The following is a 16,229-nucleotide window of genomic DNA, read 5'->3' as shown; positions in this document are numbered from 1 at the left end:
GAAGCTGACTATCTAGGGATTACAGAAGTCATATTTGAAGGACATAGTGGCTTTGAGAAAGCCATTTGGAACAAAAAAAACCCCATAGGGTACATCTACACTGGAATAAAAGATATGCAGCATGTCCCGGGATGGCCCAGGTCAGCTGACAGGGCCTCTGGCTGCAGGGCTAAAACTTGCTGTGTAGATGTTCAGATTTGGGCTGGACCCTTGGCTCTGGGACCCTCCAAGCCTGAGCCCCAACGTCTACACTGCAATTCAACAGCCCCATAGCCATCGGTGGTGGGTGGAGCCCCCCTTCGGGGAGGCTAGCCCTAGCCCTGCCCCTTCCACCCCCACCCCCCATGGCTGGAGCCCCAAGACCATCCCCCCTCAGCCAGAGGAGCCCCAAGACCACCCCCCTGTGGTGGGAGGAGCCCTGAGACACTCCCACCCGGAGGAGCCCCGAAACCCCCCCTCAGCTGGAGGAACCCTGAGCCAGCCGAAGCCCTGAGCCCCTCCCTACACTGGTGGCTGGAGCTCCGAGACCCCCCCTCAGCTGGAGGAGCCCCGAGTCGGCCAAAGCCCCAATCCGCTTTCCCCACCTGCCTGGAGGAGCCCCAGCTGGCTGAAGTCTTGAGCTCAGCTGCAGCCACACCGCATCTCCCCTCCCCAGACCCCAAGGCACCAGGAGAAAAGCATGCGTCTCTCTTCTCTGGAAGAAGCTTTTACTATGCCCCATGCAGGTTCCTGGGCGACTGAGGAGGCAGTAGCACATACTGCCTCCTCAGCTGCCCTGGAACCTGCAGGGGCATAATAAATCAAAAACTTCCCCCCAAAACCCTGCAATTGGGGGTCTGGCGCTGCCCATGCCCATAGCCTGAGCCCTGCAAGCCTGAGTCAGCTAACATGGGCCAGCTGCAGGTGCTTAACTGCAGTGTAGACATACCTATAGAGACTAGGGAATGCAAGTGACCTCACACTAATACCAAGAGTTCCTGCAAAACTCACAAAATGCACCCTCCCCCAATCATTTGGCAAGATGCAAACATCGGCTTTTTGCAGATGCATGCATCTCCCACTGTGCCCTATTTTGAAAATCTGGTTCCTTAACTGAGCATGTGATATTGCAAATAATGTAAACTTAACATATTAAATGCTATTACCCCATTCCCCGAGTATAATGTAGCATCTACCTTTGTCAGGGTTATTTAGCTGAAAAATATCCGGATGTTCAGGATCATCAGGCAGTGCCACCATCCAGCCCACAACAGAGACTTTTTTACCAGCAGTAGATTTATACTAGAGAGACAGACAGATCAGTTACAATTAGCAGTAGCATGATTATACACTGGGTTGACTTCTAACCATGAAAACAGAGCAGACAAATGTGCTAGCTGGGAGTGACCATATTCACTTTTCGAATGCACATTGCCAGTCCTGCTCATGAGGATGATACGTCTAAAGAATGGTTTGTTTTCTAGAACAATTTAATATACTTTGCTTACATGTTTTCTTTCTGTGCCTCTTAATGACTTTGCTCCAAAGTAGAGAAGAGTTGATCCCGAAAGTGTAACCCAATATCTAGTCCATGAGGAGAGCTGAATAAGAAAGAAGAAAATTGGTAAAAATATCAGTGTATTAATTTCAGATACTCTGAAAATGAATTAACAACTAAGTATTAGAATTAGCTGTTTAAAGTGAGGAAGCTAATAGGAGGAGGGAGCTGGGGCCAGATTCTCAGCTGGTGTAAATCAATATAGCTCCCTAGGCTCTGGCTGCTGTCTATGAGAATGCAAGATACATCAAAGAAAATCCACATTATCCTAATGTCTCCTCTAGAAATCTCAGGGCTGTTCATTTCAGTGCAGAGCATTGTACTGCCCTCTGCTGGGCATATCTTATACCTGCCTCTGATGTTTGGTCAGCATAATTGATTAGCCAAAAATTCTGAAAAATTACTTATAATCAAAAAGTCAGAAAAAATTTGTTTCAGGTCGAAAGAAATGTTTTGGTTTGATTTTAGGCATTTTTATCTGTTTTTTAAGTAAAAACAAAGGAAATGAAGACCTAGATTCACAAGAAAACCTGGGCACCGTTCACAAAACTGAGGAGGAAGTTGTAATCTTACTCATTCTCTCCTGTTGAAACTGTTTCACTTTGTACAAATAATTAAATATTAATTGGCGCAAGGACTGGAATCTGGATGACACCCCCCATTCCCCAATGAGTGCCCTAATCACTAGGCTATAGAGTTACTCTCACTCACTGTATTTATACGAAGTGGAACAGATTCAACAAAAGAGATTGATATAAGAGCCCACCCCAGAATAGCCAATAGGCTGGTCCTGCTCTGGAGCAGGGACTTGAACCCTGGTCTCCCATATCCGAGGTGAGTTCCCTAATTACTGGGCAACTGGTATAAAGGATGCACCGCCAACCCCTCCTCTTTCTTCTCCACCACCCTTTTATGAATCTAGCCAAAAAAATCAAAACATCTTGTTCTGGGAGTGTTGAAATAAATCATTTGGACATTTTCAGTTTTTTTCTTCTATTCAAAAAATGTGCTGAAATTGACGCAAATTCACAAAATGTTTTGGTTGATCTGAATCTACTTTTTTTGGTTAAATTAAGTTTCAGCCATATAGTTTTGCACAGCTCTAATTACAAGGTTATTTCAACAGTTCTTCAAATCTCTTAAGACTAAACCATGAAGCTCCAAATAAAAAGTTGTAAGAGGATCAAAGGTAAACCATGGGATTTCCATTGCATCATTTTCTCCCATCCCAAAGAGGGCCTGAGACTGAGGCCAGTGGAATCCTGTGAATCTATGGCATAATGCTTGTGCAGAGAGCTGGTTCTCTGCAATACTACCTGAGCCTCCTGAAGAGCCATTCAGCCTTTGTGTCCTGCTTGCACCAGGACACAAAGCCCTCCCACTGATGTGAGGGGATCTGAATGTGAGGAGAGGGATCCCACAGAAATGGATGCTGACCAGCCTTTACAGAGGCTGATACTACATAGAGTTCCTCTTCTCATCCTCTGTGGTGTCCCTTACAAGTACATGGGGAAAGAACTGATGCAGAGCGGATGGTGGCAGATAACAGAACAAGGAGCAATGGTCTCAAGTTGCAGTGGGGGAGGTCTAGGTTGGATATTAGGAAACACTATTTCACTAGGAGGGTGGTGAAGCACTGGAATGCTTTACCTAGGGAGGTGGTGGAATCTCCTTCCTTGGAGGTTTTTAAGGCCCGGCTTGACAAAGCCCTGGCTGGGATGATTTAGTTGGGAATTGGTCCTGCTTTGAGCAGGGGGTTGGACTAGATGACCTCCTGAGGTCCCTTTCAACCCTGATATTCTATGATGCTGGGAGAGAAGGAAATATTTTGTGTCTTATGTTTTAATAGAAACTGATTTTGTAGCAAAACATTGTTCTGTTTCCTGGAACAGAATTAACTGCCTTGCCTTGTTTGGCATTGTACTGCAATCTGAAGCTAACAATGCAAACAATAATAGCCATTATCAAATTAAGATCACAGTAAAGGTCCAACTTACTGTAGGCTTTCTGCCTTCCTTTAGTAATGTCTTCCTTCTTAAAGGCCCTTCCATGGTAATGACTCCTGTTGAACTCCCTAACGTGCAGCTCCAGGCCCCTGTTGGGCTGAAGCAACAAACACTATCACATTTAGGTGCACAGACAAACAGGAACAAATAATGCTCTTAATAAAATTTATTCTTTATAGAAGTTTTCCATGCAGTGGTTGCTATTGCATATATAGAATCATCGAAACTTGGCTCTGTAGCATGTATGTTTCAGATACCTAAACAAAATAACCAGGTTATCTGAAAAATTCTAATAGATTTCAGGAAACAGGAGAAATCTAGTGCTACATGTTATACTGAGTTATGCTTGATTTACATAGTGGTAAGCCTAGAAATAATGACCTTTCATCCAGAAAACAGGACCCATGGTAGTTCTCTTACTGTGCATAGTTTCTAATTACATACATATGCAACCTATATATTTTTATATGACAGAAAGTGAAGAATAAATTATCCAACTGAAACTACAGGAGGAATATCTGATGGAAATAATGTATTTTCATAAATCAGAATTAAATCAGGCCACCAGGACATGCCCTCACTCTTGCAGAATGTACCAGGGCATCTTTAAGAACCCAAATAGCTAGTGCCTCTGTTTTAAGAAAAAATATATTGGCCACTTCAAAAGTATTTTACCATAGGTGTAAAGCAGCAATGGTATCTGTGAACATTCAAAATAGATTAATGACATGTTTGAAACTGTTTGAATTAAAAAAGCCAAACTGTATAGGAATAAGCATGTTAAAAATCTTTCTGCAGATGATTTGTCACTGGAAAATTTGACCACACTACATGTACAGTTCTACTCTGTGTAACTATTAAGCAAACTGAAAAACCAGTGACCACTAAGATACACACTGCTGCCTTCTCCACATTGCAATCAATTGCCATTTATAATTAATGTTTGAATATGTTTATCACTTATTATTACATAATGTATTGACAGAGTTCTTGGTGCTTCAAAAAATAGTGAAAGACACTGTTCCCCCAAAGCTTACAGTTTATGATGGATTTGTATGTAGATTACACACAATTTATATATCTGCAGTCCATACCCAGATTTGCCAGTAACAACTACAAGATGATTTTTAACCTGAGACAGAAGATTTTGCTTTGTGATACCCCCATAACAGGCAAATCATATGAATTTTCTCATCTATTTAAAAAAAGTTTTATTTTGTCATTATTAACATAAATAAACTTTCCATACAAGTATTAACAACTCCTATTCATAACCTGTATTTGCTACCTTTAAAAGTCCCATCTGTGTTTAGTAACTTATTATTGATGTATTTATTTTGTTCAGATTCCAAAAATGGTCATACATAATATAAAATCTCCTTGAGCCTGACATAAGGCTGTCCATCATTTTTTTAATTGAAAGGATTTCCCATAATTTATTTCTCTTTGCCACTAATGATGGGGTATCTATCTTTTTCCAAAAATGAGCTATTACACAGCTGGATGCTAGCAGTAATTGTGTTATCAAGGAACCCTACTCCAAGTTAGTAACCTCTTTTAAAATGTTACCTAATAGACTCACTATGGGTTTTGTGGGTGGCCTCACTTTAGTTACCTTGAAAATTCTATTTATTTTCTCCAAAAATACTATTATCTTAGGGCATTCACAGCATATATGCAGAAAGGTCCTTATTTCTCTCCATCCTCTCCATTATTTATATATTACTTCACTTAAATGGTATGAGGTACCACCGATAACGTATTTTGTAGTAATCTTCCTAATGGTTACCCAAATAGATGAGATTTTGGCCTTCCTCCATATATTTTTCCCATTGCCCCAAAGTGACATCTGTTTTTAGATTATTTTCCTATTTTTCCCATAAAGGTTATCTTATCTTTTAGATCCATCACTAAATTGTTATATCATGAAAAAAGGATCAAGCCCTTTGAGGTGGCCTTTACCATAATTAATATTTCTAGCCTTGTTAATGGTCACCTGCAACTTGGGCTTCCTACATGGGATTTGATATAATGCTTTAGTGGCAAGTAAACCAACATCGGTATATTAATAATCCCCATTAGTTCTTTGATGGTATTAATTTCCATAACTTTATCATTACAGAATACTGGCTGTTACTTGTATACCCTTTTTCCTTCCATATATTATATGTGTTGGATTAGATAACCTTAGTTGAAATTCTGGATCATTTCTGACGGATGGAAGTGGAAGGAAAAGGGGCTCTCTCTTATCTTTATCAAATTATATCCATGGAGTGTCATTTTGATACCTGGATTGGTTCCATTTTGTGTTGGTCTAAATCCATTAGGTAAAATAAAAATAATCAACGCACTAAATTTATAATTAAAATCTTGTTCAATTTCCACACACAATTAGTGACTACCTGTGAAAAGTTTGGTTTAAGTGACTTGCCCAGCATCTCATAGGAATGCTATGGCAGAGGCAGGGATACAGTCCGGTTCTCCAGGGCAGTGTTCGCCTGCCTTAACCATGAGACAATCCTTTTTCCTGCAAACCCTGCCTCATTCACTACACCTTCCAACTGCTGCAACAAATGAGGGAGGAGGCCTATAGACAAAAGTCTCCTTTACTACACAATCCTGATTCATCCCAGAGCAGGTCCTAAACAAGCAGGGTTCCTGTGGAGAAAATACCATGTTATCATGTAATTAAAGACTATCTCATAATGCATATGCACAAATGACTGAATTAAGGTTGCACAAGCAACCTTAATTCCATCATCTCCTAACTTTTTATGTGCCTAACTTTGTGACCACAAAGATGTTCTTTTAACATAGGGGTGTGTGTGTGTGTGTGTGTGTGTGTAATTTCCTAGGTTTTTAAAAAAGCAAATGGAAAAAAACAGAAATTCCATCATATCGACACCACATAGTTCATCAGTGTAGTTGGAACATTTAGATCCACAACACAGACCAGATGTGAACAAGAGGGGGATGGGATGCTTTCCCAGTGTGTTTCACAGATATTTGCTGACAGAAAAAAGGTGAGGAATCTTGGTTCCAGTTCAGGTTCTGGAGGGGAATGCATTCTAGTGGCCACAGACTCTTCTGCCTGTTCCTTCCAAACTTGACCCCCTTCTGCCTCATCCCCTCCAACTTGTCCCTGCCCTAGTCCTGTTTCTTACCCACCCATGTCTCTTTGTTCCAGTCCTAGTCTCCACTCCTCAGGCTTCTCATCCGAGTCCCTTTGCCCAGCCAGTCCTAATCTTCTCCTCTAGGCTCACTGTCCAAGTCCCAGTCTCTTCTGTTGCCTCCACAGAACCAGTCCTAGTTCTCCACTGCTGGCTCCTCATCCAGTTGTCTTCCTGCTTCACTAATTCCCAGTCCTATCCTCTTTGTCCAATCTCAGACTCCTTCAAGCTCCTTGACCCAGCTTCCCTCTCTGGCTCAGTGTCCCAGTCTCTTTGTCTAACCAGTCCCTGTTTTTCCCCTGCATCTCAGCCCTGGTCAGAGCTATCCCCTGGTCTCGTTCTTCCTCACACTAGTTCAGGGGTGGGCAAACTAAGGCCCAGGGGCCGCATCTGGCCCTTGAGCTCCTGCTGGGGAGCGGGGTCCAGGGCTTGCCCCGCTCCACGAGTACCATGGCTTCTCGCGGCACCTGGAAGCAGCAACATGTCCCCCCTCTGGCTCCTACGTGTAGGGGCAGCCAGGGGGCTCTGCATGCTGCTCCTGCCCCAAGCACCACCCCAGCAGCTCCCATTGGCTGGGAACCACGGCCGATGGGAGCTGCAGGGGTGGCACCTGCGGACGGGGCAGCGCGCAGAGCCACCTGGCTGTGCCTCCGCGTAGGAGCCAGAGGGGGGGACATATTGCTGCTTCCAGGAGCTGCTTGAGGTAAGCGCCACCCGGAGCCTGCACCCCTGACCCTCTCCAGTGTCCCACACTCCTGCACCGCCCTCACCCCCCGCACCCGCAAGCCACACTGCAACCCCCAGCCCAAAGCCCCCTCCCACACCCTGAACTCTTCATTTCTGGCCCCATCCCAGAGCCCTCACCCCCTCCCGCACCCCAACTCCCAATTTCGTGAGCATTCATGGCCTGCCATACAATTTCCATACACAGATGTGGCCCTCGGGCCAAAAAGTTTGCCCACCCCTGCACTAGTTCCTAGTCTCAGTCTCTTTGTTCATCCAGTCCTAATCTCCCTCATTCCCCCAACTCCTCCAATCTTAGCATTTCCCCCCATCCAGCCAACTGGCTCACAGGTCCCCCTCCTTCCAGTTTTCCTTACCAGATACAAATCTCCTTTCCCGGCTCCCAGTCTCTTTGCTCTTGCCTGCTGGTCCCAGTCCCAGTCTCCTTCTCCCGCATGCCAGTCCCAGTCTCACCAGATTCCTTGTCCCAATCTACTCCTTTCCATCCCCCCCCAGTCTGGCTTTTGTCCCCTCTGTATTTAAAGCACTACTCAATGGACCATATTCTCCACCCCCAGGTGTTCGGAGGGCGGGAGGGGGATCAGGGCTGGGGCAGGGGCTTGGGGCACTGGAGTGGGTCAGCAGTGCAGGCTCCAGGCGGTGCTTACCTCAAGGAGCCTCCCGGAAGCAATGGCATGTCCCAACTCCAGCTCCTACGTGGAGGTGCGGCCAGGCAGCACTGCGCGCTGCCCTGTCTGCAGGTGCCACCCCTGCAGCTCCCATCAGCTGCGGTTCCTGGCCAATGGGAGCTGCAGGGGCGGCACTTGGGGTAGGGGCAGTGTGCAGAGCCCCCTGGCTGCCCGTACATGTAGGAGCCAGAGGGGGGACATGTTGCTGCTTCCAGGAGCCACGCAAAGTGGGGCAAGCCAAGGACCCCGCTCCCCGGCAGGAGCTCAAGGGCCAGATTAAAACATCTGAAGGGCCGGATGCGGCCCCTGGGCCTTAGTTTGCCACCCCTGAGGTAGAGTCTAGTTGCTGTTCTCATTTAACATCCTTTCCTCCTCTCTGACTTTAATTTCTATTATAAAGCTTCTAAGAATGTTTCACCAACTGAATGACTCAATGCTTATTTGGAAAAATTAAGCTGTCTTGTGTGGGACAAATAAACAAGTGTTCCAAGAAACACACATACATTAAGTGTATTTTCACAAGGAAATAAAATGTACCTGATAATGCCTCATAAAGGCAACTGAACAACGTGCATTATAGCATCAAAGAATCCAAGAAATCAGAAGTGAAACCCCCCAGCAGACAATCTAGTTCAGATCCTGGCCAATACAGGGAATGTATTTTCAAAGGCAGGAATTATTTAGGAGATATAAGTGGGTATAACTAGATGTAATGGAATAAAATAAGAAAAGGAAAATTTAGAATGCAAAGTCTTCTTGGCAACAGGACTGGCTTGACACCAGAACTCTCTCTTCTCTAGGTACTTATATGACAAAAAAAACCTGCCCCCCCCCCCATCACTGTAGTATCTGAGAGCCTCTGAAAGGAAGTGGGGGAAGCCCCCAATAAAGCAAGACTGGTCAAAGCACTCATATCATTGTAATGGAATGATAGAAAGAAATTATGAGAAGATGTACTGTGGTGAACAGTCCTTCCCTACTCCTCGGGGGATGGACTAGAAGTGATTTATTAGTTCTTTTATAGTTTTTTTTATACCTCTGACTCCTATGAATCTTTGAATTAGTCTGTGGTTTTCAGAAGCAGATACCTCAAACATACATGTACAAGCCCCAGCGTATTTTCCAAAAGCAGCTATATTAATAGTTGTCTCCACTGGTCCCTGTAATGGCAATCAGTGATAATTTCTGTCTGTATTTAAGCACTAAAACACTGTATGCCATTGGTTATGCCTTGGAGCAGTTAAGAGATGGTGATCCTGAGATCGCTTGGGGCATTTCTAAAACAGGTCATCACCACTTTCCTCATTTTGTATTTTAATCTTGAGCCACAGGATCAACACAATCCCCTCTGCTACCTTCCTGCAGTTACAGAGGGTTGTCAAAATTTTACTAGCCCAGCTCAGGTGGCTGTAGTCAGATTTACATATTATATGAATATTTCCATTTCCTGCTATCAGGGAACTTTTCAGCAAAACTTAGGGAGTTTCATGTTAAAACTTTGAATACAGATGAGGTTCACATGTAATGGATGATTCTCATGGCTACAACTTTAAGCAAATCTGTATTTTGTCTCTCCTTGGCCTATAAGTAGAGCATTTGGCTTCCTGAAAAGTCTAGGACTTGATCCTACTTCCATTGAAGTAATAAATTTCACCTTTTTGTTATTTCTATTATTTTACCTGTTTCTTCTGCAAGTAGATGCAGCTGTGTATTCCACTTTGGTGTGTGCACGCCCAGTGCACTGGAACTGGAGAAATTTGCTTAGCAATACCATAAAGGGGACAGGAATACAGTCTTACCTACCACATTGTATGATGCTTGTGAGGTATACAAGTGAATAAGATTTGTGGGAGGGTGTGTTGCATGCTGCTTTGCAGATGTTCCATATAGTTTACTGAAGGCCTAAGCTAACACCTTTTTGCTGTACAAAAATCAGTACAATGCACTATATTCTATCTGACTTAGACAATATGTGAAGAGTATTTCTAGTTTAATTCAGGAAATAAATTGTACAGAAGGACCAAGAAGCCATCCTTTTAACTTCCTTTGCATAGTTAATATATTTAAAAACTCAAATTAAGCAAGAAAACATCCAGCTTTCATGACAAACATGCTTATGCAATGTCATAGAAGCCCACACCAATCAGCTTCTGAAGCCTAGAAGCCAGATGTATTTATTGGTTGAATCTAAACATTCTTCTCTCCCCTGGCTAAGCACATACAGCTTATATTAGCTCAATGGGCGTTCTGTGCAGAAATGGAAGGAAAAAAGAGACCCAATGAGTTAGTTTGTTCACTCAGTGATACTTTTGGAGACAAGATGAATTTGGTTTACTTAAGGAAAATATAGAGTCTCAAATGAGAATTCATCAATGCATGCTGAGAGAAACAGACCCACCACCTAATTGTACCTGTAGACACAGCTTCGACTTCTGGGAGAATTCCGAATTGGTACCCGCCAGTTAGGCCCCAGCGTGGCATACAGCCGACCCCTGTTTGTAAATTTAAACATGAGTTCTTTTCTAATACCATAAATGCTGTGGTGAACATCCATTCAAAACATATAAGGAATAAAGTGAGAGAGACATATGATACAAATCTCTAAGTAAGACTACAAGGCATCTGTATTTACTCAGAAATGGAAAAGATTTAATTTTCACGTTTGTAATAAAAACAAGTATTTCCAACATCTGAAAGAAGTGCAAAATGTTTTTATGGAATATGAATCTTTGTGAATGACCAAACATAGGGAAAGATCCAGGTTGAGGTTGAATACTACACACACAGCTTGCATTTGCTGGTAAAGAATAATTCACAATCTATGGGTTTGTGAATCTGTTTTCCACAGCTCAGAATGTGATATTTCCTTTTCCTTGGACTTACTCTCCGCTTTTATCTCTAACAAGGAAGGATTATTCTGAGTGTTCATTTTGGGAATAGATTATTTAGGAATTTGACTTTTGGTTTCATATTCTTGCCATAATACGAAAATTGACATGAGAAATTCAGGAAACAAACAAAATAATAAAAAAACAGTTATAGAGACATTGCAAATAGAATAACAAATTAGGGTTTTTTGAAATGCCATTTTCTCCCCATTAGACACTGAATTTAGGATTTGCCCATAAATGCTATATAATAGGTTTCATTATTTCAATGATATACATATGATATGCTGATAACAGGCACAACACCAAAGCAGTTCCTATCGCAGGGACATTTTCCTAAGTGACTTCCAGGGCTCTACTAATTCTCCACCACAGCAGGCTTGCCCTCTTACAGGATTTCCCCCCCCCCGCATACCTTTCTGGAGCTGACCCTTTAAGTATGGCACAGCCAAGTAGCTGTAGTCCTGAAGTGGTGGTTTGGCAAGGAAAGTGGTTTCCCTATCTTCTGTTAACTATCTGATGTGTTTTCCCCAGAATTTTGTTTCTTATTGAGATAGAGATAGCACATCCTTAAGTCTATTACAGAGGAAAGGAATTAAGTGTATGCTCTATTTTTAATCTGTATTTAGGAAGCTTTAGTCCTATAAGGACTAACGTGATAAAGTATAGAAGTTCTAAACTTAGTCAGTGGGTGTTTGTGGCTATAATAAATGTTCTTTAATAGATCATGCACTGTATTATATGTGTGTAGCTAATGCATGCCCTGAAAAAAAAAACCCCACTACTGTGTCTGCCCCGACCCCACTTTTTAATCTGTGTTGGTACCAGTACAAGTTCAAAAGGGATATTCTAGTGTGAGTGTATAGAGATATTCTAGTGCACGATCTAGAGTATCAAGCTGATGATTCAACATGTTTAAGATTCAAAATAAACCAACATTTGGATTGTAAACCAGGTTTTCTCAGACATATGGATTCACCTTAGATTTATTTCCTCACAAAAGGGAGTCATGCTGCAAACAGAAGCACATGTAACTCTCCAGAAAATAATTCCCTCTGATGGCAAATAAGAGTAAATGTCCCTTTTCAATATAAAAATATACAGGTATAGATTTCATCAGTAGTTTACAGAAGAGTTCATGTACTAAGGCCCAAATTCCTCAGCATCTGTCTGCCATCTAGAGTCACAAGAACAATCTGATGTGGGAATCTAAGTGGGTGCTTTAAACATAGCTTATTATACTTCTGAAAACTGATGTGGTCTAATATTATACATATTTAGTTGCATTGGATTTATTGGAGCATTGTTTAGACATGGGGATTCAGGAAAATGTACACACTCTGGCATTATTTGGCCTGGCACATAAACAAATAGAATTTGGCCCTAGTCTCTTTTTATGTATGGTAAGGTTTATTGATATTACTATTTTTAAAGCTTTTAATCCAGCAAGTCCTGCAAACTATAGGGCAATCTCTCCATTGACCCCCAAAGATACGAGGACAAAGCAGATGCTCTGCTGCTCTTTTCTGAAACACTGTTTTATTCAGATAGTTCACATGAGGTGGAGTGGGAGGGTAGAAGAGGAAAAGAATAAAGTGCTTGCTGAAGGCAGAGATTCTGATTAATTAGTTTACACATTAGTAACACATACAGCCAGCATGAGTTCCATTTGTAACATTTCCCATCCTCATTACGATCATAAGAATGAGACCTCAGAATTGTAATGTGTGATGAAGCTTGTGAAAAGCCTTTTTATGGATTTACAATATTCAGATCATTCAATGTACTGTATTTTGGTCAGTTGCCCAGTTTGCCTAAAGCTATAGATTCACAGACTTCAAGGTCAGAAGAGATCACTGTGACCATCTAGTTTTACCTCCCATATCACACAGGCTAGAGAATTTCACCAAATGGTTCCTGCATCAAGCCCAATTACTTCTCCTTGTGTTAGAGCATAGTGTTTTAAAAAAGATATTCAAACTTGATTTAAAGACTCCGGGTAATGGAGAAGCCCCCATATCCATTAACTAAATTGTTCCAACGGTTAATTACCCTCACAGGATCAAAAATTTGCACTTTTTTTTAGTTTGAATTTGCCTAGCTTCACCTTCCAGCCATTGGATCTCCTTCTGCTTTTCTCTGCTAAATTAAAGATCCTTCAACAGTATGGTCCACACAAACCTAAGTTTGATAACAAGGTAGTAATCAAATTACAATTATACATTCAGATTCTGCCACTGATGTTGAGTAACAGTTTTGTATTTTGAATAGTCTAAATCCAAAATATATATTTTTATGATGCATTTCTTCAAAACGTTTGTCATTTCTCTTCCTAAGAATTAGTTATCAATGATTTGAGAAGGATCTCTTGATTCAGAATTTTTCCTGTTACTGGAATATCCTTGTTTTGGCAATTGTAACAGTTTCTTAGCCCCTAAAAACAATTAGCTCCTTAGTGATTTTATGTGGTATTGAGTGAGGAAAAATGAAGACACTGAGTTATAACTCACCTTTCAAGCCCTGAAGACAGCTCCTCACTAAATTCTGAACTTTCACTACTTCCTAGAAAAGGAAGAATATAGAGAAGTGAAAAGTTCAAGGAAAATTAAAATTGCAAGGATGTGGAATCACTAGGAGAATTTTGACACAGTACTATGGAAACTGATAACTGAAGCTAGGTCTGAAAGTTCCAATCTTTAGAGATCAGGATAAAATCTGACTTCAGAAATAGATTGCATGCTCCTTCCTGTCACTATGTAGTTCCGATGAATGGGTGGTTGCGGCTGCTGATTTTAAATATTGTGACAAAGTTCCTCCTCTATCTTGGTGGGTCCTGCGCTTATTGGCGGATTTTCTTGCCTCAGAGATTCACCATGTGGGTTGGGGAACAGCCCAGAGACCTTCCCCTCTGGGAGAACCCACAGTCCAGGTCAATTGGGAGGTTTGGGGGGAACCTGGGCCCGCCCTCTACTCCGGGTTCCAGCCCAGGGCCCTGTGGACTGCAGCTGTCTATAGTGCCTCCTGTAACAGCTGCATGACAGCTACAATTCCCTGGGCTACTTCCCCATGGCCTCCTCCAAACACCTTCCTTATTCTCACCACAGGACCTTCCTCCTGGTGTCTGATAACGCTTGTGCTCCTCAGTCCTCCAGCAGCACACCCTCTCACTCTCAGCTCCTTGCGCCTCTTGCTCCCAGCTCCTCACACTCACACCACAAACTGAAGTGAGCTCCTTTTTAAAACCCAGGTGCCCTGATTAGTCTGCCTTAATTGATTCTAGCAGCTTCTTCTTAATTGGCTCCAGGTGTCCTAATTAGCCTGCCTGCCTTAACTGGTTCTAGCAGGTTCCCGATTACTCTAGTGCAGCCCCTGCTCTGGTCACTCAGGGAACAGAAAACTACTCATCCAGTGACCAGTATATTTGCCCTCTACCAGACTCCTGTACCCCACTGGTCTGGGTCTGTCACATATCCCTCCCCCCTGCTCAACGCCTAGGGGTTGGGCAGCTTGGGACACCAGACAGTGCACACGTGACAAGCCATCGGTGTTGCCATGACGGCTCCCTGCTCTGTGTTGCACACGGAACTGGAAAGGTTGGAGGGATAAGAACCATCTGGTCACCCTTGTGTTCTTCTCCTTGTTCCGCTGCATCCATTGAAGAGGGGCATGGTCGGTCACGAGGACAAATCTGCGCCTGAGCAGGTAGTAGCGCAATGTTTCCATGGCCCATTTTACAGCGAGGCATTCTCTCTCCACCAGTGCATATTTTTGTTCCCTTGGAAGCAGTTTCCGACTGAGGTATAGAATTGGGTGTTCCTCCTCCCCGACCATCTGTGATAGAACGGCCCCCAACCCTACTTCCGATGCATCTGTCTGCAGGATAAACTCCTTGGTGAAATCAGGGGCTATCAGTACGGGGTTACTGCAGAGGGCAGTCCGTAGGTCTGTGAATGCTTCCTCTGCTGCATCAGACCATCTCACCAGATCAGGTCCACGGGCTTTCCCTAGGTCTGTCAGGGGGCTTGCCCTTGTGGCAAAGTGGGGGATAAATCGTCGGTAATACCCCACCACACCTAGGAACGCCCGGACTTGTTTCTTGCGACTTGGTCGGGACCAATTTTGGATGGCCTCTAACTTGTTCACTTGGGGTTTCACCAGACCTTTTCCCACAATGTAGCCAAGATATTTGGCCTCTGTAAACCCTACAGCGCACTTGGCAGGGTTTGCTGTAAGGTCAGCTCGCCTGAAGGTATCAAGGACTGCCTCCACCTTCTCCAGGTGGGTTTCCCAGTCTGGGGTATGAATGACCACATCGTCCAAGTAGGCAGCAGCATAACTGTTATGCGGGTGTAATAGCTTGTCCATGAGGCGCTGGAAGGTAGCTGGGGCCCCATGTAGTCCAAAAGGGAGGACAGTATATTGAAAAAGACCCTCTGGTGTAGAGAACGCAGTCTTTTCCTTTGCGTCTTCTGCAAGGGGAATCTGCCAGTACCCCTTTGTCAAGTCTAGGGTAGTCAAGTACCGGGCATTACCCAGACGGTCCACTAGCTCTTCTATGCGAGGTATGGGGTACGCATCGAACTGGGATACTTCGTTTAGTCGCCAGAAGTCATTGCAAAATCTTGTGGTGCCATCAGGTTTGGGCACCAGCACGATCGGGCTGGCCCACTGACTGTGGGATTCTTCGATGATCCCCAACTCCAGCATTTTTTTTACTTCTGCTTTTATTTCCTCCCTTTTTGCCGCTGGCACCCGATAGGGCCTCATTGTTACTCTGGCCCCAGGGTTCGTGACGATGTGGTGATATGTCTCGGTTGTTCGACCCGGTTTTGTTGAGAACACATCTTGGTTCCGGAAGATCATCTCAGACACCTTATTCTTCTGGTCTGGTGTTAAATCGGGAGACACTCTCATCTGTTTGGAAGGCTTGTTTTCCTGGGTTAGGTCTTTTTGGACTGTTATGCATGCCTCTTGTGCATGCCAGGGTTTCAGAAGGTTAACGTGATAAATCTGTTCTTGTTTTCTGCGTCCTGGCTGCCGCACCTTGTAGGTTACTTCCCCCACGGGTTCAACCACCTCATAGGGCCCCTGCCATTGGGCCAGAAGCTTGCTTTCTGCCGTGGGTACCAACACCATAACCCGATCCCCTGGTTGGAACTGTCACACTTTTGCCTGGCGATTGTAATGGGTTCGCTGGGCCTCCTGTGCCTTCTCCA

The 16,229-nt window shown here is 43.6% G+C and overlaps 1 protein-coding gene across 6 annotated transcripts in view; it reads right to left on the bottom strand.

Moving 5' to 3' along the window:
• RALGPS1 (Ral GEF with PH domain and SH3 binding motif 1) overlaps positions 1-16,229 on the bottom strand; it is a 298,888-nt gene that overhangs the window by 4,142 nt on the left and 278,517 nt on the right. The window contains exons 15-19 of one of the 6 annotated variants that reach the window (XM_026657362.2): positions 13,524-13,575; positions 10,537-10,617; positions 3,535-3,640; positions 1,488-1,580; positions 1,176-1,281 (exon numbers count right to left, since the gene is read on the bottom strand). In XM_026657362.2, the coding sequence (XP_026513147.1) occupies positions 1,176-1,281; positions 1,488-1,580; positions 3,535-3,640; positions 10,537-10,617; positions 13,524-13,575 (438 nt within the window). Of the gene's footprint in view, positions 1-1,175; positions 1,282-1,487; positions 1,581-3,534; positions 3,641-8,678; positions 8,829-10,536; positions 10,618-13,523; positions 13,576-16,229 lie in introns of those variants that run through there. The other 5 variants (XM_026657365.2, XM_024201181.3, XM_026657366.1 and 2 more) reach the window with 5 other exon arrangements.

This window comes from Terrapene carolina, unplaced genomic scaffold, assembly GCF_002925995.2.
Source record: "Terrapene carolina triunguis isolate 2854851 unplaced genomic scaffold, T_m_triunguis-2.0 Scaffold238, whole genome shotgun sequence".
NCBI lineage: Eukaryota > Metazoa > Chordata > Testudines > Emydidae > Terrapene > Terrapene triunguis.
This window is presented reverse-complemented; position numbering and strand designations above follow the sequence as displayed.